The sequence below is a fragment of the Talpa occidentalis genome, unplaced genomic scaffold (assembly GCF_014898055.3).
Source record: "Talpa occidentalis isolate TD23 unplaced genomic scaffold, MPIMG_talOcc4v2.1 talOcc4.13, whole genome shotgun sequence".
NCBI lineage: Eukaryota > Metazoa > Chordata > Mammalia > Eulipotyphla > Talpidae > Talpa > Talpa occidentalis.
This window is the reverse complement of record NW_023601322.1, coordinates 38,459,806-38,485,771: the sequence shown is the minus strand read 5'-3', so window position 1 is coordinate 38,485,771 and position 25,966 is coordinate 38,459,806. Positions and strand designations below refer to the sequence as shown.

The 25,966-nt window shown below is 39.6% G+C and overlaps 1 protein-coding gene across 1 annotated transcript in view; it reads left to right on the top strand.

The window, feature by feature from the left end:
- Nucleotides 1-25,966, top strand: part of TTC39C (tetratricopeptide repeat domain 39C) — a 94,657-nt gene that overhangs the window by 57,776 nt on the left and 10,915 nt on the right. The window contains exons 7-9 of the mRNA XM_037508728.1: nucleotides 18,607-18,700; nucleotides 21,428-21,535; nucleotides 25,434-25,543. Of these exons, the coding sequence (XP_037364625.1) occupies nucleotides 18,607-18,700; nucleotides 21,428-21,535; nucleotides 25,434-25,543 (312 nt within the window). The remainder of the gene's footprint in view (nucleotides 1-18,606; nucleotides 18,701-21,427; nucleotides 21,536-25,433; nucleotides 25,544-25,966) is intronic.

The following is a 25,966-nucleotide window of genomic DNA, read 5'->3' as shown; positions in this document are numbered from 1 at the left end:
AAGGTCTTCACACCTACCCCAGCGTGTGTTCTCTCTTCTTTCCACCCATTTTTCAGGCTCCCTCTCTTCACCAGAGATACCTTTTTCAAACTGGCTGCAGTGCTTTCTGTCTGTACTTTTATTTAAAAACAAAATTACATTTTTTTGGTCGGTGCTTCCTAGAATAAGTGGGAGGTCAGTGTTGCTTTGTAGACCTTCAGTTCATAGTTGTGACAGAGATGGAAACCATGGAGGTGATCCCTTTGGTGATTAATGTATCAGATGAGAAGAGACAGGAGGCCTGGGGGATCATAGAGAGTGGGGTCAGGCAAATGTGCCAATGTCAGAGGAGGCCGGCGCCCTATTCTCGCCTCTGGGGTATATTGACGTTTGCAGAGCTGTTTGGTAGCAGTGATTCTTTGTATCTGTTGATGAGCAGGCCTGCGCCTGTGTCTGAGCAGTCTGCCTTGTCAGCATGATGTCATGCTGTTATTTATAGAATCAGGAAAAAGGCAATGCAGGAAGAGAAATAATTCCCTGAAGTTCTATTAATTGTAGTCCTCTCTTCCTCCATCCTACCTGGCTCTCTTTATTACTCCAGGCACCAAACAATAGGGTTGCCATTTATTCTAGAAGTACATAAAATGAGAGATTGATTTAATCTGGCATAATAGGAAGGATGGAAGATGTATTTGTCTTCACTTCCACGTGATATAAATCCATATCATGTGGTTTAATGACTCCATTCACTGAAATGAGAAGATGGTAGGCACCCAGATTGCTAGAAAATAAATACACTTACTGTATTTTCATTCCTACCGGGAATGAAAAGCAAGTAGAAGGTTAATATTGTTCTCTTTCCCTAAATGTGCCTAAGAGGATGAGCTTGCCCTTGCCTGTGTTAGCCTTCGTCCTAAGGGGAGGGGTCATAGGCATTATCTGTTGGTAGGTGTCCTTGATAGCAACATGGCTAAGCCTATTCTGCTGCTCAGCACATTAATGCTGAATCACATGGAAGTAAGTGGGCTGTCACAACTTGTCTTTCCATGTGCTACGGGTGACAGGGAGGGCCTCTCATTTGAAAGCACATACTAGTTTAAGATATTAAGTAATAACTTTGTAGGAATAACCCAGTGATATTTACATTCCAATCTGTTTTACTTCAGACTGTCTTGTGATCTTTAATACATATACATACAACTTTTTGCAGTTTTGTTTGCAAATCTAATACATGTTTTAACACGTTTTTTTTTAAATAACTACTACATAGACTACTTAGATTTCCACTGTGCTAATACACTGATATTTCCTTATCACTGGGAAATTGTTATTGGGATATTTGACTATTGTTGTTTCCTTGTTATTTCCCAGTATTTCTCTGTGATAGTAAGTACTGCAGTAAATATCATAGCATATTTTTCCTCTTGTTTTCTTGAGTTTTTTCCTGGGGCTGTGGTTCCACTGGGATCATTATCAGGATCTGAGTAAGAAGAGCTTCATAGCTCTTCTTAAATAGTGAGAGAATATACTCAAAAAATAGTGGGGCAAAATATTATCATTATTGTGTTCCTGGTATCAGCAGCAGTGTCACCACATGGTTATCTTTTTATTTCTATGATGGTGTGAATTATAAAGCAGTTTTAAAGATAGTTCTTAAAATCTTACTGATAAGGCATCCTATCTTCATATATAAGACTCAGTCTTAAGCTGGCAACACTACATTAGTTGCAGCCCCTATCAAAATTGCAGCTTGCCTTTTTTGCAGAAATTGATAAGCTGATACTATAGTTCAGAAACCCAGAATTGTCAGAACAATTTTGAATATGAAGAATAAAGTTAAAAGACAGCTTCCTAATCTGAAAATTTACCACGAAGTATTCAATTCAGTGTGGTGCTGACATAAGGATAGACATATGGATCAAAGAAAGTCAAGAAATAAATCCTTGCATTTATGATCAGTTGACTTTTGCCAAAAGTACTAAGATAAATTAATGGGCAAAGAATAGTCTTTTCAACAAATGGTCCTGGGACAACCAGATGTCCACATGCAAAAGAATGAAATTCAACCCTTACCTCACCATACACAAGAATGAGCTCAGAATGCATCAGAAACCTAAATGTAGGAAGTTAAAACTAAAATCCCTTGAGTAAGCAAGGCTGACTTAGGCCTGACCTCAAAAGCACAGTGACAAAACATAAATATGGAAATTAAACTATATCAAAATTAAATACTTGTGTGCTGCAAAGGATACCATCAAGAAGGTGAAAAAAAGTGAAAAGATAACCCACTGAATTGAAGAAAATATGTCCAAGTTCTAGATCTGGTAAGACATTTGTGTCTAAAATATGTGAAGAACTGTCACAACTCCATTTTTAAAAGGCATATTAAAACATTTAAAAATCAAGCATGGAACTAAGAAAATTTTCCAAAGAAGAAACGCAAGTGACAAAGCACACGAAAAGTTGCCCAACATCGTAATTCATTGTGAAGAAATGCAAATGGAAACTAAGTGAGATACTGCTTCACATCTACCAGGGAAGCGACAGTCAAAAGACAGCCGATAGCAAGTGTTGGCAAGCGTGTGCAGAAATTGGAACCCTTGTTCTTTGCTGGTGAGAATGAAAATTGTACAGCCACTTTGGAAAACAGTTTGGCAATTCCTCAAAATTTTAAATACAGATTTATCATATGACACAGCAGTTCTACTCTTAGGAATATATCCAAGAGAAAAGAAAACATATCCATATGAACCATAGTAACAACGTAGTAGAAACAATGCAAATGTCCATCATTGATCCACTTATCAAATGGATAAATAAAATGTGATATGTCCATACAGTGGCATAATACATTCAGTAATTAAAAAAATGAAGTCCTAATATATCCTACTCTTTGGAAAAACCTTGAAATCTTTCTGCTAAGTGAAAATAGCCAGTCCAAAAAAGATCATATACTGTTTCATCCCATTCCTATGAAATCTCCAGAAAAGGCAGATCTGTGAAGGCAGATATGAAGGCAGATAATAGATTATTGCTTACTTGAATGTGGGGATGGATGAGGGATAGTGTGTAGTACAGGGTTTCTTTTTAGGATGATGAAGGTATTATATAAACTGAGATTATTGTTATGGTTATACAGCTGTGCAAATACATTAAATGCTACTGAAATGTACATTGTACAGTATACTTTGTAGGTGAATTTTATGGTATCTGAATTACATCTCAATGAAAATGTTTAAAAAGAAGTATTACTGAGATTATGTGTTTTCTTTTTTTTTTTTTAAAGATTTATCTATTTATGCATACAAGATCTGGGGTACAGGCCCGAGGTGTGGGGGGTGAGAGGATTCACCAGAGACAGAGTGGGGAGCAGAACAGGCAGATTGACCGAAGTACACTGCTTAGGGGAGCAGTGGGCGAGTCAGGAGAGGTCTGCTGCGCCATGTGGGTAGCTCCCTGGCCGGGGATTGAACTTGTGCTGCAGAGGCTGCAGACAGCTTTATAGGTTGCATCTTAACTCCTTCTGCCACCAGGGATGCCCCAAGATTATGTGTTTTCTTTTTTTTTAAAAAAAAAAGCATTTGAAGATTTATTTATTTATTTATACAAGCACTGGGTACAGTCAGAAGCGCGGGAGGGTGAGAGAATTCACCAGAGCCAGAGCGGGGAGCAGTGCAGGCAGAAGGACCAAAGTACACTGCTGAGGGGAGCAGCGGGCAGCAGGAGAGGTCTGCGCGCCATGTGGGACCCTCGTCAGGTGGCCGGGGAGCAGCCGGGGATAGAACTGGCGTTGTAGAGGCTGCGGGCAGCTTCGCAACCCAGCGCTCAACTGCTGTGCCACAGGGGAGGCCCAAGATTATGTGTTTTCTTTATGACTGCAAACTCTCTTTCTTTGGATACAAACTTCTTGTTCTTACCAAGTTTTGACTTTTGAGTAAGAAATATTTTTCTTATATATTTGCCCAAACTCTAAATTTATACTGAAATCATTAGCGATGTTTTATTTCCCTTCTATTGCTTTCATTTTGAGAATTAGCATTAGAACATTCAAACTTACACTTATTTTTATTGCAGTAGACTTCATTTCTTCAAAAATAAAATTTATCTTCTCTCTAAACTAGGACGTTATAGTCCCTTCTGTTTTCTTCTACATTGTAAACTTGATAGTTTAAATACTGTCTTAATACATTTTTATACTTTTTTTATGTGTGTGCTGTAGGCGTGGTTTAATTCTGAAGCCTCAGGAACATTAATAGGCTTGATTCAAGGGGGTTTCTATTCCCCATATTGAATTAAATCCATGAAATATATGGAATCTCTTTGAAATGTCTATACTTTTTATACAACTGTTTTAAAATTAGTGTTACATAGCTTCCTTAATTTTGATTTTGTCTTAAATATAATTTTATAATGCCTTAAATATAACAAATTGCATTGCTATTGCTTTTAAAAATATGTATTTAGTCTTTTTTATTCACTTGATTTGTCACTTATATTTAACTATCAGTTCCATCAGCTTCTGTATATTATAGGGAAATTTTAATTCATATTATGTCAATAATAGTTCTTATTCATCACTGAGTATATAACTCTTTATTTTTCCCATTATACTTTATACTTTTTTTTGCTTACATCTGTCCTGTGTAAATAAGGGCTCAGATATGATAAATACGTGCACTATATGTAGTTATTTTCATATTAAAGAATTCTGACCCTCTTTCTTGATCTGATTTTTTTCTAGTTTATATCATAGCTTTCATTTGCTAATAAGTCATGTAAAATGATATATAAATCATTAGCAGATATCTGCATTTTAAAAATATGGATATAAATGTAAGTATTAAGGTAGCTTAGTCTTATTGGGCTTTAGAACTCTGATTTTTTTTTTTAATTGTTGGCTAATAGAATACTTTTTTACCTGTGGAAAAGTAAGTTCCTAAAGTAATTAAACAATTAAACATTTGAAAACATTTTTCTGTAACATTGGTATTAAATACGCTTTTGAAATCAGTTCCAGGGCCTCCCTGGTGGCACAGGCGGTTGATCACCGCACTGTGAAGCTGTCCACAGCCTCTGCAGCACAGGTTCAATCCCAGCCGGCCAGCGAGAATCCCACATAGGGCCGCAGACCTCTCCTGTCTTGCCCGCTGCTCCCCTCAGCAGTGTATTTCGTCAGTCTTCCTGTTCTGTTCCCCACTCTGTCTCTGGTGAATGCTCTCACCCTCCTGCCCATCTGGCCTGTACCCTGGTTTGTGTATAAATAAATAAATCTTTAAAAAATAAAAAAAATAAAATCAGTTTCCTTACTCATTTCTTTAATAATGTCTTAATATATTTACTTATTATATCCATTTTGGTTTTTTATTTTACTTTTTCTGTTTCCACATATTACATTTTAAACATTTCAGTGAATACTCTTCCAGATATATAAAAATGCAGTTTTTTTAATATGTGGTATTTTATTATTTATATTTTATAAATTTATATTTCCTTAATTTATTATCAGAATTTTGGATTATCATGTTGGCCTTTACAGAGAGATTAGATTATTTTATCATTTTTTACTTTTCTTTATAGGTTTTTAATTTTTTATTTTATTAATATTAAAACATTTTTGTCTTATTAGAATAATGACATGTTTGCTTTCTGGTTTAGGTATTTGATTGTGTTCCTTGAAATTACCTTGCATTTCATTATTTTCTTTGGGGGCTGTGCTGTCACTAGGTACATATTTGGTCTTTGTTCCCAGTTCCAGGCACATAGAGCTCTTGAAATTTTCTGAGTGATAGAGGTGGTAGGCATGTCTTTTGTGACTTGTAAGGGGCACCTCTCAACCTTCCTGAGTTTATATTGAGATGTGGTGACTGGTGGCTTCTCTGCAGCCTCAGGACGGGGCCTGGTTTCCAGAAGAACCGACCCTGTCATCAGAGAATTGTACTTTCCATCCTACTGCCCTCAGTTCTGGGAAGGGTAAAGAGCTAGAGATGGAGTTCAGTTTCTAATCAATCCTGCATAATTGAACTTCCATGAACACCCCAAACAATGGGATTCAGAGAGTTTAATGAATGTACCTAAGTGCCAGGAATGGTGATGCACCCCAAACTCCAAAGAAGCAGAGCACTCTGAGCTTGGGACCTTGCCGGACCTCATCTTGTGTACCCCCTTCATCTTCATTTCTATCCTTTGAAATAGCTGGCAGTACTAAGTAGTTTCTTTGAGTTTTGTGAGCCATTGTAGCTAATTATCACATTTGAGAAGTGGGTCATAGAAACCCCTTATTTGTCTCCTTATCAGACTCGAGTGTGGGTATGTGGGGAGTCACTGCTGGTTATTGGCATCTGAAAAGGGAGCCAGGCTAGTAAGACCCACACCCTAATCTGCTTGGGACTGCACTAATTCCAAGTAGTTAGTATCAGTGTTGAATGAAATTGTCAGGTACCCATTGGTTTCTGCAAATAACTGGTGAATTTATTGGCATAGGAAAATCCCACATTCACAGTCAGGAGTGTGTTGAGTAGAAGAAATAGTTTTCCTTTAGATAACCTAAAGGTTTAGTGTTATCAAACACTCTTTTGTTATTGTGATTCATCTCATTTATATAATTTGGTAAATTATGTGGTGAGGGCCACTTTGTGTGGTCCCCTTGTTTGAGTCTATGTGACCCTCATGCTCTGCCTGGCAAAAGCCCATACCTGAGAGCAGCACCAGAGACGACTGCCAGACTGAGTCCTGGCTCCTCTACTCTATTGAGTGGCCTTAGATAAGACCCTACATTTCCTTAAACCCTACATTCCTCCTCAGTGAACTGGGGACCCTGGTGGCTGAGGGCATGGCTGTATTGTTAGGATTTAGTGAAATGTAATCTGGGGGGCGGGTGCTGCTCAGCAGCCTGAGTGCTGGTTGTTGTTGGCTGTGACATTGGCACACCCATGGCTGATGCAGAGCTGTGACTCCATTGGTAACAGTGGCAGACCTTCTATACTGGGGGGAGGCATGGAGAGCAGAACTACAGGACAGGCAGGCATGTAAGCAAATGGAGTTGTGGCCAGGCTTTGAGAAACCTAAAACAGATGTATTGGAATATAAAACATGGTGTGGCTCTTCTCTGGGGCAACCCTCACAGCTAGGAAAGATGACCCAGAGGTGCTGGTGGAGGTGTTGGGACTGGTTCTTGAACAGTCAGTAGGAGTTTTCAGGTAGAGGCGAAAGCATGGGAGAGATGAGCCTGCATACAAGTGTAGGTGGGAGAAGAGATGTGGGGGAGACCCAAGGGACTGGAGTATTCAGTGGAGAGAGGCAGGTGGAACAGGGTGATCTGAGAAGCAGCAAATCATTGGGTTTGATTTATCAGTCCAAATCTCCCTTCTCACAGGAGTTCTTGTTCATACTTGATAGTATATGTGTCACACGAATATTGTTTTTCTTTGCCCTTCAGGGTTACAGTTATTGCTTCCATTTCTATAGACATATTTGGGGTAGGTTTCTCCTTAATAGCAAGTCAAAAAAATATCACAATATTGTACTTGTTTTTCTTATAGTTTAAGCCTGGTGTTTACACATCCATGCAGTCAGTGTTCTTGTTGCTAAGTGTCTGGAGGACCCCCACTCACTGTGGGACACAGAGTCTAGCTTTAGGATACAGTTTTTCTGACTTTTACCTACCCATTGTTCAGAATTCTTCTGAACCTTCATATTTTCTCATAGTATCATGTTGACCTTTTCTGTTAATTTTTCTTTATGATCTGGACACTTAATGTTTGAACTTAAGTTGTAATGTGTTACACGGATGTAAGAAACACACTGATTTCTTATATACATCTGTGTTTCTGTTAAGTAGTCCTTGTTTCTCTGTGGTTTCCTGTAGAGAACTTGCTAGCTCTGAGAATGTGTTGTCAACATTGCTTCAGAGCTTCAGTTTTAGATGTATAGCATTGTAGAAGGAGCTCAGGACTTAAAGTCTGGAGATCTGGTTTTGGCTCTGTCATCAGTAAGAACACATTCTACTTCCAAAAGATTGCTTGCACATCAAACAATCGGAGAAAGCTATGAGACCTTGGTCAAAGCTGTTGACCTTCTCCAGCACATTAGGTCTTTGCCTGAAAAATTAGGAGGTTAGAATAAATGTTTTCTCTAGCATCTTCCCTGCAGCACTGACTTGATGGACTAATAGCCCATGTTCCATGAAATAGAGGGTCCATATCAGGTTCATTGGGATATCCTGGTGCATCTCAGAGACTTAGTTTTGCATCATGAGAGAGTATGCAGGTCTGTTATATTTATACAGTTTTCTTGACCTTAAAAGTTCTTTTTCACATAGGAGCCTGTGAGACTAGTAAGGTTCACTAAAACATCTGTTGAGAAACATTAAACTACATACTTTTATGTATAGAAGAACTGGGATGTAGGCCAGGGATGTGGGGGGAGGGTTAAGGCTTCACCGGAGACAGAGTGGGGCTCAGGACAGGTGGATTTACTGAAGTACACTACAAGGGGAGCAGTGGGTGAGACAGGAAAGGCCTGCTGTGCCATTTGTGGGTTGGCTCCCTGGTCAGGGATTGAACTCATAAGTCAGGCCATAACAATGATAGCGCTGAAGTTTAACTCTCACGCCACCAGGGAGACTCTAAACTACAAAATTTTAGAGATTTTTCTCTCACTTTCAAGTTTTATGGTTCTGTGAATATATTAAAAATCACTTAATTGTCACTTTAAAATGATACATTTGTGACATGGTAAATAGATAAATGTATCTCAACAAAACTTAGAAATTTTTGTTATTTTTTTTACTCTTCAAAATGTTCACAACTTTACTTTAACTCCTCTGGGAAAAGAATCCATATAGTATTTTGGCCACTGACATCATTTTCAGGGCACACCTGAAAATGTTTCAGGAAAACCCATCAAAGACACTTTGCTGATGATGGCTTTTCTTTACCTCTTGTCATTCACATCTGTTGCATGTTAGACCTTTCCTATCTGTCTTCTAGAGTTTTCTACCTTAAATTGCTGACGTCTTTTGTGTGGTATGACTTTTTTATAAGTTAGTCTAGTTTGTGTTTCTCTTGGCTTGTTTTTCCAGGTTAATTATATGCTTTATCTTTATCACTGTTATTTTTATAAGTCTTTGATAGCATCTTTAAAATGAGCTCACTTGTTTTAAATGTAATGCCATTTTCTTATAAATTCCTTTTATGTACTTTTCAAAGTCATTGTGGGGCTTCAGTCTGGGCTGTTCTTGTTTAGACAGACTTGTTTCTGGCTTGTAAATCCAAGCAGAAAGCACTGTCCATTATATATTTTGTCAGTCATACACATAACAGATGAGAGACCAAGGGAATCTTGTAACTGGCATATTATTCTGTTTTCCAGCCATTAGTGATAGATTCTGTTACATAACTCATTTTTCAAAGGGATTGCTGTCCTTTATGTGGATGGGGCTGAAAAAATAACTGCTATATTCCATTATTTGTACTTAATCAGAGATTTTGTTGCCTATGATGTAGAACACGGGGCGGGGGAGGGGTTCTAAGAGAAATTGAAAAAGCACTACCCCACTAGAAATTTATATTCTAATTATGAAGATAGCAATGTGAATTGAATTTAATTCATTTTAATTAAGGCTAAGATTAGCAATGTGTGAACAAGGTTATTGCACAAGGCAATGAGCAAAAAGTGCCAGATGAATGGGTGGGGATGACTGGGAAGTGGAGGCGGAGAGGTGTGCCCCAGGGGAGGAGGCAGGCTGTACAATGTTGTGGCATATTTCAGCAGTTCTGCCTTTGACAACTGTGACCTTCAGCAGAACACACAGATTGTCCAGTTGATCCATGGAAAGTGTTCTCTATCTTCCAGGCACCTGGTTCCAAGCACCACACATGTTAGCTCTTAAGATGATGCTGTGACACTAGCGTGAAGCTTACAAGACAGCAATCTTAAACATCTTGGCATCAGAATGTGCCTTCAACTATGTTTTTATTTCTAAATAATGCACAGTCACTTGGGAACAAAGTAAAACACAAAAGTACATCAAGGGGCAGATAAAAATTTCGCATTCCAGAAATGACTACTCTACCTTTTGCTGAATACCAAAACATTGACTATAATTGTCAGGTGGACATCTATGTCTTCTAAATAGTCATCCATAAAAGGTTCTGGGGGAATTCTTTTTTTTTTTTTTTTTTAAGATTTTTTGGGATCCTCACATTTCTTTCTTTTCTTTTTTTTTTTTTTTTTTTTTGACTTTATTTATTCATTTATACAAGCACTGGGTACAGTCAGAGGTGTGGGAGGGTGAGAGAATTCACCAGAGCCACAGCGGGGAGTAGAACAGGCAAAGTGATGAAGTACACTGCTCAGGGGAGCAGCGGGCGGCAGGAGAGGTCTGCCCACAATGTGGGACCCTTGCCCATCGGCTGGTAATTGAACCGGCGCTGCAGAGGCTGCAGGCAGCTTCGCAACCCAGTGCTCAACCGCTGCGCCACCGGGGAGGCCCTCTGGAGGAATTCTTATGTCAGACCATAAAGGACAAGTGGAGATTCACAAAACATCCCTATGGAATAAAATCTATAATTTAGTCAACTGTAGTTTGTGTGTGTAATCAGAAAAAAAAAAGGTATTCATTATAATCCAGTTTTTAGGAATCAATTGAAATACTGTGCTGTATTTCCTAAGAAATACACTTGAAGGTCAACATCATCTTACATCGACAGACTTTGCTGAATCCTTTTCATATCTCCTGTTGTTCACATTGGATAATCTCTTTCGTACATATAGGGACTTTATTAATTGGGAAACTTCAAAGGCCTCTTTTATATCCATTACACTTGCTCAACATTTTCATTTAAAATACGTATTTCTCATCAACCATATTTCTAAGGGGATTATTTCCTCCTTGTTCCTCTGTTCAATGTTTCTCATTTCCTTTCCTTGACTTCAGGGATCTATTATTATTATTATTATTATTACTATTATTATTGTTGTTGTTACTATTATTATTAAAGTAGCATTGGCTTACAATACTGTACATGATCCAGAGGTATTATGGTCACATCTCTTCAGTTGTGTGTTGCCACAGCATCCTACCAAGCAGGCATCCATAGTCCACTGGAACTTTTAAGCTCCTGGCTTTCTGACGTTCCTGCCAATTCATTGGGTACTCCTCCTCCATCTTGTGCTGCTTCCTACTCATCTGCCCAATCTCTGTCTGCTGGAATACCTCAGGTCTTGAACTTTTTTCATTACTACCTTTGCTAAGTTCTTGAGAGATCTCATTCAGCATCATGATGTGTCCTATGTCCCAGTGTCCCCCAAATTTGTTCCCTAGTAAGAATTTCCTCTCAAATTCTAGTCTCCTACTCACCATCTCCAGTAGACAGTTCACCCAAGCTCCTTTCTTGTCCCCAGAGCTACCCTCTCTGAAGCCCCCTGCATCTTGCTTACTGGTAATTGTTCTTCCTGTGTAAAAAATCTTGGGATCATCCTTGATTTTTCTTTCACCCATGTCTCACATCCAGAGCAGTGGTAAATCTTGTTGATTTAACTCTTTTAAAATATATCTAGAATCAGACCCCCTCTTTTCACCCTTCTGGCCCCTTTCCCTGCTCCCAGCCGCCATTGTTTTTCTTCTTGTTGTTGTGGTAGTCTACTGGCACCCTGCTTTTGCTCTTCCTGACCTAGAATCAGCTGTCATCATTGCCATAGTGATTGTGGTAAAATTTAAGTCACATCTTGTGATGTCTCTCTGTAAAAATCCTTAAATGGCTTTGCCCTTCTCACTCAGCATTCAAGGTCCTACGAGCACTAGCTCCTGCATCCTCTGTTGCCTCATCATCCAGCCCTTGGTGCCCTCCCCATCCTGTGCCTGCTTCACATGCCTCTTCCATTCTCAAACACACAGGGCACACTTTGCCTCAGGACCTTGCCACCTTCTGGGTCCTTGCTTAAAATGTTTTTTTACATCTGATATCTGCTCACCTACTCCTTTACCTGCTCCAACTTTGTTCAGGGTTACCTTCTCAGGGAAAATCCTCTGTGGCCATGATAAGGAACGTGTCAGCCTTATTCTCACTGTTGGCCTCTGTATCCTCTTTGCTACCACCAACCACATGTCTGCCCAGATCTAATCCTCACTGGACACACAGCATAAGGTGTTTCCTTAATTGCTTATGGTCTGTTTCTCTGCATAAGATGGGACACACGCTTTACAAGGCAAGGACTTTGTGTGGGTCATCATCTCAAATTTAGGTGCTTTTTGTGTATTTCAGTCTCATAATTAGTAATGGTGAACATTACTCACCAGTTGCCTTCTGAATATTAGCTATCTCTGGACTCTTTCATTCTTGTTGCACACACAAATTCTACTTGCTAAGTACTTAATATATTTTTAACACATCTCATGAATTCTGCCTCAGTCTAACAAACTGTTTGCAAACTAACTGGTTTGTTTTGTCAACTAGTTGTTTAAAACATTTTGAAAGAATGTGACTGTGTTTTACAAATTCTTATATCAAACAGAAATGAAAAGTGGGACAGCTCCCCACCCTACCAGCTGAGCCTTCAGGAACTACTGTTCTTTGATTTGCAGCCACACTGGCGTTTCACCCAGCAGAATGAAGTGATGCCAGCATTATTAAGCTTTGAGCTGAGACCACTTCCAGACTTGGAAGTGGCACAAAAGGAAAAGGCTTGGTTGGGAAGTGGTATCTTGTGTCACAGATTCAAGGAAGTTGGGAACTTGATGTCCCTTTGACACAATATTCTGAGCCAGGCCCTCAAAAGAACTTGTCCTTGTGTCCATTTCCACTTTTTTGCAGCTCTAGGAAGCAGAACCTTGTGCCTGTAGCTGAATGTAATGAATCCTCTTGGCTTATATTGCTAGCAGAAATCTTTGTGTAGAATAGAATGTAACAGTAATGGACCCTGGTCTTACTCTGCTCACTCTGAAAATTGTTTTGTGTGTGTTTTCATTTTTGGACTTTGAGATCTTTAACTTTCCATTTCTTTCTCATTAAACTTTGTTATAATGGGTCTCAAACTTCTGTGATAGGTTTTTGGGCAAATCATTTTTTATTAAAAAGTAATGATTTTAAAAACTAGTAACAAACTGCCTCACAGAAAAAACCCAAGTGATCCACAAAAGATTCTCCTTTCCTTCTGATGGTTTTACGATGCATCATTTTCATTAGTCATCCTTTTCCTATTAAGCTTGACCGGACAATTGAGAGGAATGCTTCTGAGTCCAGCCCATCATTTATTAAGACTGGGGTGGCAGGTACTGGGTATATTCATTTAGCTTCTGGGCTTTATGGGCAGGCTTGGTAATTTGCCCAGCTCCAGCTACCTTCATGTCCGCTGCTTTGATGATGCCCACAGCAGCTGTCTGTCTCATGTCACAAACAGCAAACAAAAGCTTTACCTTCTAAAGGACTTGAAAAGTATTAAGGGGGGCGGAGGGGATATAAGATTAACATTTTTAAAGTTGGGTGAAAATGTTGCTGATTGCCAGGCCACTCTTCCTGTTACATGTTTCATGTTTGTAAATCATGTTTTTAAAACTTTGTAAGTTTCAGGAGTGCATGTCACTCTCCACAAATGCATGTACCACACTCAACCATCAAAAAAGTCTCATTACCATCCCACACCATCCAGTTGACCAATCTACCTGCTCCTCCCACCCTTCACCCTCCTCCCCTTTGATAACCACCGTTCTGTTAGAATCTAAGACTTTGTTTTTGTTTTGTTTGCTTCTGTTCTTTGTATTTCATACATGAGTAAAATCATAGGGTATATTTGTGTTTTTCTGACTTACTTCACTTAGCATAATCCCCTCTAGGTCCATAAATGTTGCAAAGGGCAAGATTTATTGATTTTTATGGCTCAGTTATGTTCTGTTATACTTATATGCCACAAATTTATACATCTTTAGTCATCTGCCAGTGACTGTTTTCACATCTTGGCTATTGTGGGCAGTGCTGCAAATGTCACACTGTTCTTTGTCTTCTTTCTCCAGGTATGTGTGTTGTTTTAGGCCAATAGCATACACTGGTATATCTGGGGTAGAGTATTAAACAGTTCTTAATTATGCCTGTTAGAATCTGGACATTTTCCTGGTGGTCTGAAATAATTTGTTAGAAGCTGAATTGCCACTAACTGCAAGACTTGGTTCTAAATTTTGGAAAACAATATTGCAATTTACTTCCAAGTTTTTTTTTTTTTTGAACAATGTACTTTCCCTAAGTGCATTTTATTGACATGAATTCATTTATTTCAACATCCCCTGAGAACATAAGCAAAAACAATCATTTTCTAAGTCCAAAACTATGCTGATTATGAAGTTGGCACTACAGTTAGATACTATTGACCAAAATTTAATATTCTCTGTTACACTGTGTGTCCATTATAAGTAAAAACTTAAAGTACGGTAATATAAACATTTTACATGAATTATTTAATTGAAAGGTGTGGGTTTATAGTGAACTTGTTGTACACAATTCCAGAGCAGAAAAAAATAATGAGAGTATATTTTGCACATCTGCAAGTTTTGTCATGATCTTGATAATAAAACTCACTGAGGAGAGCACTGAACAAAAATTGTCAGTGTCATTCTGAATATAGAAATTCTAAATAAATATTAGAAAATCAAATCCAGTATTACAATTGTTAAATGCCACATTATGACCTAATAGGGATTATTCCAAAAAGGAAAACACATTGTTCAACCGCAGAAAATGTTTTTCTGTTATTCCTTGTGTGAAGACAGTAATTGATAAAACCATACAATTTTATCAGTAGATGCTCAAATGGCATTTAATGAAATGTACTACCAACCAGATTTTTAAACTATTAGCAAATTAGAAATTGAAAGGAAATCTTTGGTAAAAGTGTCATCTACTAAAAACATGCAGCAAACAATGGATTAATGGTGCAACATTAGAACATTCTCATTAAAGACAGAACACAGCAAGGATGCACATGCCATGCTTGCTGATATCCAGTATTTCAGCTGGTGATCCTAGCCAATTATTTAAGTATAGTAGAAAAGAGTGGACAACACTATCATCATTTTGAATATGTCCCTGGGAAACCTAAGAGAAAAAACTAAAAAAAAATGGAATTCATAAATGTGGCATGTACAAAGTCAACTTGCAAAAATCTAAAGCTTTCTCCTAACATCAGCAGCTTTCACTTAGAGAATAAAATGGAAAAACAAATCCCCTTTACAACTGGTATGAATATAAAGTGCCTAGGAATACACCTGTAGAAAAAGAAGCCCTGAGTGACTGGAAAAACTTATTATATCTCATTAGTAACAATGCAGTAACTATAAATTATGCTGATTTTAATTGGGCAATAAACATGCACCATTTAATTTGGCAAAGACTAGTGCTTTTGTTCTTTATGACTTGCTCTGGAAGCAGATAAAGCTGTGGCTTCTGTGATAAACTGTGTCAGTGTGTAATTCACAGAGAAGTCTGTCTGGTACTAATTCTTGGCTTCATGGCTATTTCATACTAGCCCGTTTTCTATATTCTGTCCGTGCCAAGGCATGTGTACTTTAAAAAAAAAATTAAACTGTGGATCAAGTATCAAGTTGAATATAATTCTCCTTTCTCTGCTGGGTTGTGCATTTAATTTGCAATCATAAAAGCTCCCATGGATCATTTTTATTTTAGGTTATTTTGGTGAAAAATAAGAGGAAATATATATCCACTCTTTTAATGGCTCTTTGCTTTAATTCCTCAATGCATGATCAGAACAGAATAAGAATTAATTTTATTATGAGCAAGTTGTGCTTGCTCTTGGGATAATGTCAGTACATTCTGTAAATGGTCTCATTACATTTAAATTCTTATTTGAGTGCTTTTAATAAAAAGTAGATGGTACTTTCCTGCAGTTTATATTTTATTTTTTAAGATTCATTTATTTATTTATACAGGCACTGGGTACAGTCAGAAGCATGGAAGGGTGAGAGAATTTGCGAGAGTGGGGAACAGAACAGGCAAACTGACAAAATACACTGCTGAGGGGAGCAGCGGGCACGGCAGGAGAGGTCTGTCCCGCCATGTGGGACCCTTGCCCGGCGGCCAGGGATCAAACCGGCGCTGCAGAGGCTGCGGGCAGCTTCGCAGCCCAGTGCTCAACCGCTGCGCCACCAGGGGAGGCCCTTCAGTTTGTATTTTAAAGAAATAGATTGTTTTCATTTTCTAAGGCTATGTAACAAACTGAATTTATTCTCACATACTTCTGGAGACTGGCGTTCATAATCGGCTTCACTGGCTGAGCTCGGGTATTGATAAGGTGGCACGCCCACCAGAGGCTCCTGGGAGAGTCCAATCTTTGCCTCTTTAAGCCCTCGTACAGGCCAGCTTCCCAGGCTGGAGGGTGCCTGGCTTCACTCTGCCTCCTTGTTCACACTGCCTTCTCCTTTGTGTTTCTTAACCCTCTCTGTCCCTGCCTCTTTTAAGGACACTTGTGATTGTATTAGGGTCTACCAACAATCTGCAATACCCTTCACCTCAAGATTTTTAATCATACCTGCACATACTCTCCTGGAAGAAAACATACTCTGGAGGCAATCAGAGCAGAATGAATACTAGTCAATTGCTAATTTGTTGACCTTGGCCAATTTACTTAACATCTCTGAACTTAAGTTTCTTTGTCTGAAAATAGAACTAATGCTTGTCACAGAGAGGGTTAAGAGAAATGTTGATTCCAGTATTACTTGGATTTTATTTTCATTCCTCTTTTTCATAGCTCTGTTTTGAATCGTCTTTGTAGCTCCAAAGCCTCAGTCCACCTGGGCATATAGTTGTACAATAAATGTTCCCAAGTTGTTTTCTGTCCTTTGAAGGACAGTGGCATTGCACTGTCATGCTTTGAACCCAGATAGGGACAATTTGGTGGTGTCCATCCTGAAATATCCAGTGTGTGTTAGTTGTCATTTACTTAGCAAACTGGGCGGGGAGGAGGGTTGGGGCGGGTACATGCCAAGCAAAATCCCTAATGCTGGTTTCTGTGTAACTATGCTAAATTGAGCATATGTATGATGCAGGGAAAGAACTGTTGATCCAGAAAGGGAAGTTAGGGATGGAGAGAGTGCGTGTGCAGGTCTTGCTTTACAGCACATGCACACACACTGCATAGAAGATTACCACGGTTGTTACTTTTTTTGCCGCTGGTATTTTGAGCATGTACTTAAAGTCAGCTTGAAACTTTTGAGTTCACAGTCGCAGGCCTGTTTCACAATCCTGTGGGGCTTCCTCTACCTAGATGCTAAGCTGCTTGAGAACAGGTGATGTGTATCTCCTGTCAGCATTTGTGGATGGTGATGAGGGCTTGAAGGCTGCAGCCTGAACCTCTCTGACAACAGACTGAAGTGTTACTTTGGAGTATGAGCAGGTACTGATCCAGCCATGGCCTTGGTGCAATCAGACATTTGATGTACAGTGTTTCTAAGTCACACACTGCCCTGAGACTCTGCGCTGATGCAGCAGTTCTCTGTTGTGTCCCAGGGGTCTCCCCACTGACCGAGCATCACCGAGGAAGTGAGGAATGTGGTGGAGGCTGGTCCACAGGGTAGCTGGCAGCCTTTTTTTGGAGATCTGTTCTTTTGCTCCAGCCTGGGAGGAGAAGAGGCAGTGGTAGCGCAGAGGAGGCACGCAGGGGGGCACGGAGAGGAGCATTGAACCTGGGCAGAGAGAGCCATGCTAGCACTGGTGGGAGCCAGACAGCAGCGCTCCTCAGCATGCCCCAATCCTTGGAGCATTTAGGATTTTATATCTATATCTCTATATATATATGTGTGTTTGTGTGTGTATATATATACGCATATACACACACACCCACACATACATATATTTGATGAATGCGTGATACGGAACACCTGTCTTTGTTGTGTTTAGATTTTAATCTAACCCTTTTTATACTGGTGATGCTTTTTAGATGTACTTATCAAGGGCTTATGGTATCAGGTTGGCTAGCTTTGAAAGAGATCTTTAGTGGAAGGAAGAAGTAGAAGAGATATTTGGCAGTCTGTTGAGTTCTTGAGAGTGCTAGATGAATGTGAAAGTCAGAAATGCACTCTGGAACCTCAGAATTTCTAAAGAATTGAGAGAGGAGACTTGCTAACTAGAACCAATCAGAGAATAGCATTCTGGATAGCAAATGAAGTGCAAATGAAGTGCTTGTTTGTAGAGTGAGTGGGTGGTTGGGGGACAGGAGTGTGGGGGCAGGACCAGTGGCCTGACACCTTGTAGTCACTCAGTACTGACTGAGTCTTTCAGGCCAGAGTGGGTATACACAGGAGGATGGGGCATCAGCCTACTAGGGGCTAGGTCAGCATTTGGACCACAAGAAGTTCTCTCTTACAAGTTTGAAGAGAGAGCTTTTGGAGAAAGTGGGTATGAGCTGAGCCCCTCGCTCCTGGAATCTCCTGGCTGAGCAAAAGGATCTCTGTTCTTGGGTTCATCTCACAACTGTGAGGCCCATGGCAGTGCTGACCGGAATCTTGGAAACCTGGACTGCTTCAACTGTGTAAACAACTGCTAAGGGGCAAGATGCTCTCAAATTATGATTGTAATGTTTATGACAGATCTTAGCCAGTAACTCTATTTTCACTTTTCCCCTTAGTGTCAAATTAATAGTGCCTTGACTTCCTTCCACACTGCTTTGGAACTTGCCATAGATCAGAGAGAAATCCAACATGTCTGTCTGTATGAAATTGGTAAATATGAAATGCCTGTCTGGTTTCTTGTCGTGAAATAATCTTAATGCAAGTATGCATGTGCTCGCCTATGTCCAGCTCTTGTCATGCAAGTGCTAATGCACCTGTTCATCATTAATGCTATTCAGCTTATATCTTTGTGAAATGCATGCTGGTGCTGCCTTTTTTAATAAGAGGACTTTGGTATCATAGCACAAGTAATTGTTTTCACAATTAATTCTTATTCTTTATAACAATTTGATTTTAAGACAACAGATGATGTTCAACCAACCAATCATTTGTAAATACGTATTGAACTACAACCTTAGAGTTCAAAACTGTTTTCTCCTCCTTCCCCCACTATTTACCTGGAAAGAAGATATGGCTTAGGAGAGAGGTGGGTATGTAGATCCAACCACAGCTCTTGGGGATGCTGGTCAAGTTGAGGAGCCCTGATAGTTGCCATTGGAGTTAGGGTGACTCCTCTTGCAAACGTAAAATCACATGAATGAGCAGGATGCCCTGGCATACCGAAGGCACTCCACATGTTAGTTACTTCCTTCCTTTTTTCCCCTCTTGGAGATAGATTTATAAGCAGACTTGGAAGCATCTGTTTGCTTAAGATTTTCCCCACTTGTTCTCCTAAGTTGTTGCATGAGGTTTTTTACTGATGGCATGAAAATTGCCCAGCCCTGTTACATTAATAATTCTATTATCAGTGTTACAGTTGCTTTTTTTATGCTAAGAAGCATAAACTCAACTTTGGATTGAAAGAACACACATTTTTAATAATGTGTTCATACTTTTTAAAGTTTTGGCCTCAAACTACATACATCATATAGCACATAGTAAAAGAATGAAGGAGGGATAGAGAAAGGAGAACTGGATGAGGTAGTGATGGAAATTAAAAGGGAAACCTGGACTGAAAAGATTACTGCAGGGATGGAAGAAGTAGAGTTCCCTGGGGAGGCAATTGAAATGTCTTTGTGATTCCAGGGTGCATGCTGCTTGCTTTGCCTGCTGTGGACAAAATTGTCTTCCTGAATCTTTTAAAAGAAAAGTGCAAACTAAAAGATGGGAAGCTGCCCAATGAACAGCACTAGGTTTTAAATGCCTGTTATGTTAGGGAGGCAGATGAAGTATAATCCATGTAAAATGTATGTTTTTGTGTAGGCTAAATTCCACTGGAATTCTGTTTAGTGGCCATAATGTAGAAGGACTTGAATGATAAGACCTAGCTATGATGGCTTTTTTCTTGAGACACTTAACTTTTTTCTCCTGGTTTCATTAAGTTGACCTATAATAAATGTATAAGCTGAATGCCTACGGCATAATAATTTTTGTAGTCAAAAGTATAGTTTTAAGACAATTTCATTAATATTTTTCACACATGGAGCTCTGTTTTCTGAGCTGATCTTTGAAGTAGTAAAGATTTGAGAATTTGAGACCTTTGAAAAATTTCAATCATGAATTACATAATTCTGTAAATTACATAACTTTGGCAAACAATGATTAAATATATATAAACAATTATATATAGATATATTACAAAATGGTTGTGGTGGCCTTTTTTAATGTACCGTTTCAAGATCTGTGGCAGAATGTTAGGAAGTTGGAGTTATTAAATCCAACACTAGGCCCTTTAGAAAGTTAACTCAGTGGGAAAATTAGGAAAACCCTAAGTCAGGCTTCTTAGCTTCAGTGCTTCCTCCCACCTCTGTTTTGCACTTAATTCAGATCTTACCCTGATGTCTTTTATAGGATGGAAATAATTAGCCCCAACATTACTCTAAAATATGCCACCTTCATGTCTAAGCTCATAGAATTTAACATGGAATTTTTCTGGAAAAGTGGAACTTACTTATCCCCTTAAGTTTAAATGGCAGTTCTAAGATAACACAACTATTTTGTGATGCACATGATACCAGAATTTTCTTTTTTATGGAGGCAACATCATGTATGTGTTGGCTTTTGATCCTTAGTTCTTCCCTTTTACTAGCCGGTGGCCTTGAATAAGTCTCAAAACCTCTCTATGTCATAGATTTTCTCCTTGGCACACCATCAGCCACCTTTGTAAGTCTGAGCAGGGATTAGAGAGAATGATATCAAGTGCCTGGCATAAGGCTTGGCATTCATTGGGGCTCAGTTGATGGGAGATACTTTTACTAACAATGGGGATCAGATAGCTTTCCTTTTCTTTGCTGCTGCTGCTTGCACAACATCAGTGGCACTGTGTTTTGACCTGGGAAAGATGGGGTCCTTATGCGGCTCCACTACTAACCTGCAGAAGGAAGGCAAGGAGGTACTTTATTTCTGAGTGGATTACTCCCTACTTCTCACAAGGGCTTGAGAATTAATAGTAGCTATTAGTGAGCAGGTGAGTGCTTTAGGACTTTGTGAGATGGTCACTGTGTACATAATCTAATGCTGCTTCGTTTTCTGTGCCTGCTTTTGGAAAAGTACTGCTGAGCCTGAAGTCCTCTCACCACCAGAGGAAGCAAGCTGGAGGGTTTTCCTAGAAACCTTTGCCTTACTCTCTTTTATGCTGTGTGATCGGTTGAGGAATTAAAATGCCTTTTCTTATGCAAAAAATTGCATTTAAAAAATTTAAGAGAAAAAAGATAAACTTTAAACTTTAAACTTTACATATAGCATGCAAGAGCAAGATATCAGCATCTGTGATTTGTTGCTTAAAGCCGGGGTGTGAAGCTCCTTCCTTTGGGTGTACTGAAAATGTTTCTTTCCTAGGATGGTGCAGCATGATAGAGTTGAATTTCAAGGATGCATTTGATGCCTTTGAGAGGCTGAAAAACGAGTCCCGGTGGTCTCAGTGCTATTACGCCTATTTAACTGCAGGTGAGTTGACCTCTCTTGTCTTGCAGTAGCTCAGATGCGTTGGCAGAGGGGAGCACAGTGGCTGGGGTTGTAGAAGCTGCGTTCTTCCCCTGAGATTTTCCCAGCATGGCAGTGAATAGCAGCTGGACTCAGCGTTCACCAACTCAGGTGAATACCATCCCCCTCTCCTGCCTTTCCCCTGGCTGGCGCGGTCGGTCATGTGCTCCCTTATGGAAATTCTTATTGTGAGAGTCTCCCTGGTATTGTGCATTCTGCCTCTAAATAGTGTCAACTTACCCTTACCCCACTCCTTTCTTTTCTATTTTTTTTTTGGTTTACTATGAATTGAAAGAATTTTTAAGACATCAACGTATTAGTAAAATTTTGTTAACATTTGTGTTTCATATAGATTTTGAGTAGTCTGCTCCACCCTCATTTTACTAGTAACATGTTATATTTACAGTATGATTTTGAAACACACACGGTGTTTCTAAATGGCGTATCATTACTGCAGAAACACCTGTAATTTCTGATGTGCGTAGGAGCACTTTGTTTGCATTAGGAGATAAGCGAAGGCCTGCTGCCATCTGGTGGACAAGAGTTGTCAGTGCCCTGAGATGCATGAGGTGCCGTGGTGGCAAGAAGAAACCCAGGAGGTTGAACATTTTCTTTCTGCCTCTTAAAAATGAACTCTCCTTTTCAGCCACATAAGTAATTCCCTTACTTGAAATTCAAACTAAGAAAAATATTTCCTTATTTATTTGAATATTTGGATTTAATGAAACCCCATTAACTGATAATTTGTTTAGAGTCTGGTAGAATTAATAGTCCCACAATCCATTAGCAATCAATGTGAGCTCTCCTGCTGCCGCATGCCTCACTACAGTACCTGCAAGGCATCTGGTTTATTTGTCTCTCCAGCCAATGTTTGAAAAGGATTATTTTCAGTGTGCTGGCTAGTATGCTGTCTCACACCACAAGAATTCGTAGGCATTTCAGATAAAAATGTAGCATCTGTTTATTAAGTGACCTTGATGTGCCCAACACATTCCAGAATGTATGAACCAGAAGACAGGCTTGCACCATAACCCAACAGGCTGTTGAGGTGTAATTGGGTCACACGGTCAGTTGTGAGCAGCTTTTTTTTTTTTTTTTTTTTAAGTCTTTGCTGAGCATGGAACATGAAATATACAGTGCAGCTACATAGAGGAACATATTTATTCTCTAAATATTAGAGATTCCAGCAGAGTGTCAGTTACAGGAGATGATGACAGAACACAAATGACTCTGCTCTCTGCCTCTGCAAGGGATTTTGTGTAGATGACAAGACATGTGAATAGCTCACTATGAGGAATAAACAGGAAAGGAAAGGATTATTTTGTCAAACCAACAGAAAAGGCCTCTTGCGGGGGGCTGCCTTTTGAGCTGGCCGTGGAGGACAGGTGCAGGTGGACAGGCAGAGCTGGAGAGGATGGGATTTGGGAAGCAGAAACACTGCCACCAGGGACTTAGTTCCTTAGAGTATATTTTTGTCATAAAATACACATAGCATAAAACCTACCATGGTTAGCCATTTATTTTTCCATTTTTAGGGGTACAGCTCAGTGGCACTCCTGAGTAACATTCATAATGTCATACAACCATCACTTCTCCATCTCCAAAGCTCGGTTATCCCAGACAGAAACTGCATCTATTAAACAGCAACTTCTCGCCCCCACCCCTCCACCTCCTGGTCCACAATTCTAATTTGCATCCCTATGAATTTGACTTTTAGGTAGCTCATGTAAGTAGAACATACAGAAAGTTTTGTATCTGTTTGGCTTATTTCTGTTAGCATAATGTCTTGAAATTTTATCTATATTTTTTGTTGTATCAGAATTTTCATGCACTTTTAATGATGCTCTACTGTATGTTCATGCTACATCTTATTTACCTGTTCATCTGTTGATGGACATTTCGGTTATTTCTACCTTTTAGCTTTTCTGAGTAATGCTTACTATGAACACAGGTCTGTTGAGACCCTGCTTTCCATTCCTTTGGATATATATATATCCAGAAATAGGATTGCTGAGTCATATCCTTGTATTACTTTTGCAACTCTTCTCTGGGTTTGAAATCATGTAATTAAAAGTTGCTAAAAATAGATTCAAATGTCACTTACAGGTTGTAGCGTAAACTTAGATTAATGGAAGAGCCCAGCTTCTTAAATTGTCTTTAGGTCTCAGATTTAAGGCAGACCAGATATGCACAAGCCTTCACACATCTACATGCTTTCAACTGTCTCTAAGTGTCCGTGGGAGAAGGTGGTGTAATGTATTCTACGGGATTAGGGGTTTTAGTGTAGCAGATCTGAAAGGTTGGCTGAGATACCTGATACTGTTACTATTTATCACTGTGCCTCATTCATAATCTTTCTGTTTTCACTCTCCTTTGTTTGCTCACTCTTTTCTTTTTCACATGATTCTGAGAAGGATACCACTTATTTGAGGGGCACCTCAAGCTAGAAGCTACAGAACTTCTTCGTTTTCATTGGTTAATTGTGTAACCTGAGGCAAGTCGTTGAACTTTTCTGCACCTTTGCATTCTGTGATCTTTAACTTGATGGGGTTGATTTCTAAAACAATCACTAATTTTTTTAAATATTTGGGCTGTGAGGTCATTTTGGATGGTTTTAGATCCCCGAAGCTGGACTAGGGCGTCCCTCGTAACTGTATATAGGGTTGTCCTTCCCTTTGAATATTAGCCTAAACCCTCTGGTGCCCAGTAGAAAACTTTGGACTTTCCTATCACCTCACTGCCTTCAACTTTTCCCAAACCTTGCTGCTTCTGCTTCAGTGGCCCAGCTGCAACCTGTCTACCTTTGACATTACCTGGCCTTGTGTTCTGATTGATCTAGCCCAAAAATGAGAGGGCAGGACCAACCACCTAGTTGTAGGGGTACTTGAATAAAGAAGGAGGAACTAGCAAATCAATGGGTATGCCAACCAGTGATTGAAAAACAGTGCGTGGCAAAGACATCTAACAAGACTACTAGAAATGAAGTTGGTGCCCTAGGGGTTGAGAAGATGATGATAAAGAGTAGGTAAAGTTTCATTAAGAAGGTGGGACTCAAATCAGTGTGAAGTTTGGAGAAGGGAAAAAACAGACATAGCAAAGGGGCTATGATTAACACTTTGCTTGGGACTCTGGGTGGGGTGAAGATGCTCTGCAGACTCTCAAAATCTTACCATCCCCCAAAGCTCTATTCTATGCCTTGGTCCTCACAGCGTCCCTGATCACTCCAAAGGGAAATGATCTCTTTTCTTTCTGAACTTTTCCAAAAACACTTTGATTTTCTACCTCTAAAGGCTGTTATCACCCTCCACATTGTAGTGGAGACTGCATGTGTCTTATCTCTACAGCTAAAATTTAAGTTTCATCAGAGTGCAAATATGTGTGTTTCTTCTTCACAAGCTTGCCAATGGATTGTAGGTGACGGTGACGCGTGACCTTGTGCAGGACTAACTCATTTCCTTCTAGGCACAGGGACAGTCTCCTTCTGCTGTGACACTCTCGTGACCCTCTGGGCTCCTCATTGTCCTTTCCTAGATTCCTTTTCAGTCTACTTTTTGACCATGTGGACTCCAACCACACTGCAAACTGGGGATTTTGTGGGGTGTGAGAATCTCTCCAACCAGAGGATTAGGCCCACGGCTTTCCCATACATCCCTCCAAACCTCTGGCAACTCAGCACCTAGGAAATAATTGTTGAATAAATGGAATGATGGGTGGATGGTATAGTGTTCTGTGTAAGAGTCTTTAAAAATAGTTACTCCCATTTTTTCTTTGGCAACATCTTCCAAATGTCATCCACCTGGGTGTGGAGTGCTTAGTGTCATTTTCCCCTAATACTTAAGAATACGATGATGGTTTCTTGCAGTTTGTCAGGGCGCCACCGGTGATGTGGATGGGGCACAGATTGTCTTCAAAGAAGTTCAGAAACTCTTCAAAAGGAAAAACAATCAGATTGAACAGTTCTCAGTGAAAAAGGTATGTGGGAACCTGATGTATCGTGGCATTGGGCATCTGTAGCTGGTGCTGCCTTGCACAGGCTTGAGGAAATCATTCAAAGCTGGAGCCTTACTTGCCATGCAAAATGCAGTTCTCCACTTGGAGAGGATTTGCTCCCATGGCCACACTTCTGCTCTGAATAGAAAGTGCTTGTGTTGCTGCAAATAATTAAAGCAGTTGTTGTAGTTTTGGATGAGTAGCAGCGTTACAGACCCTGCAGAGCTAATGAGCATATCTGGAGAGGAAAAGTGTCTGTCTAAAGAGCTTGGTAGTTTCTGGAGAATACAAATTGGCAAAACCTGTGTGAGAGAGGCAGACTGTTGGTTCTCAATATGGTGAACACATCACATTTTGACCTAATCAGAAGCAAAATTGTGCATCAAATGTACCAGCAGAAAGACT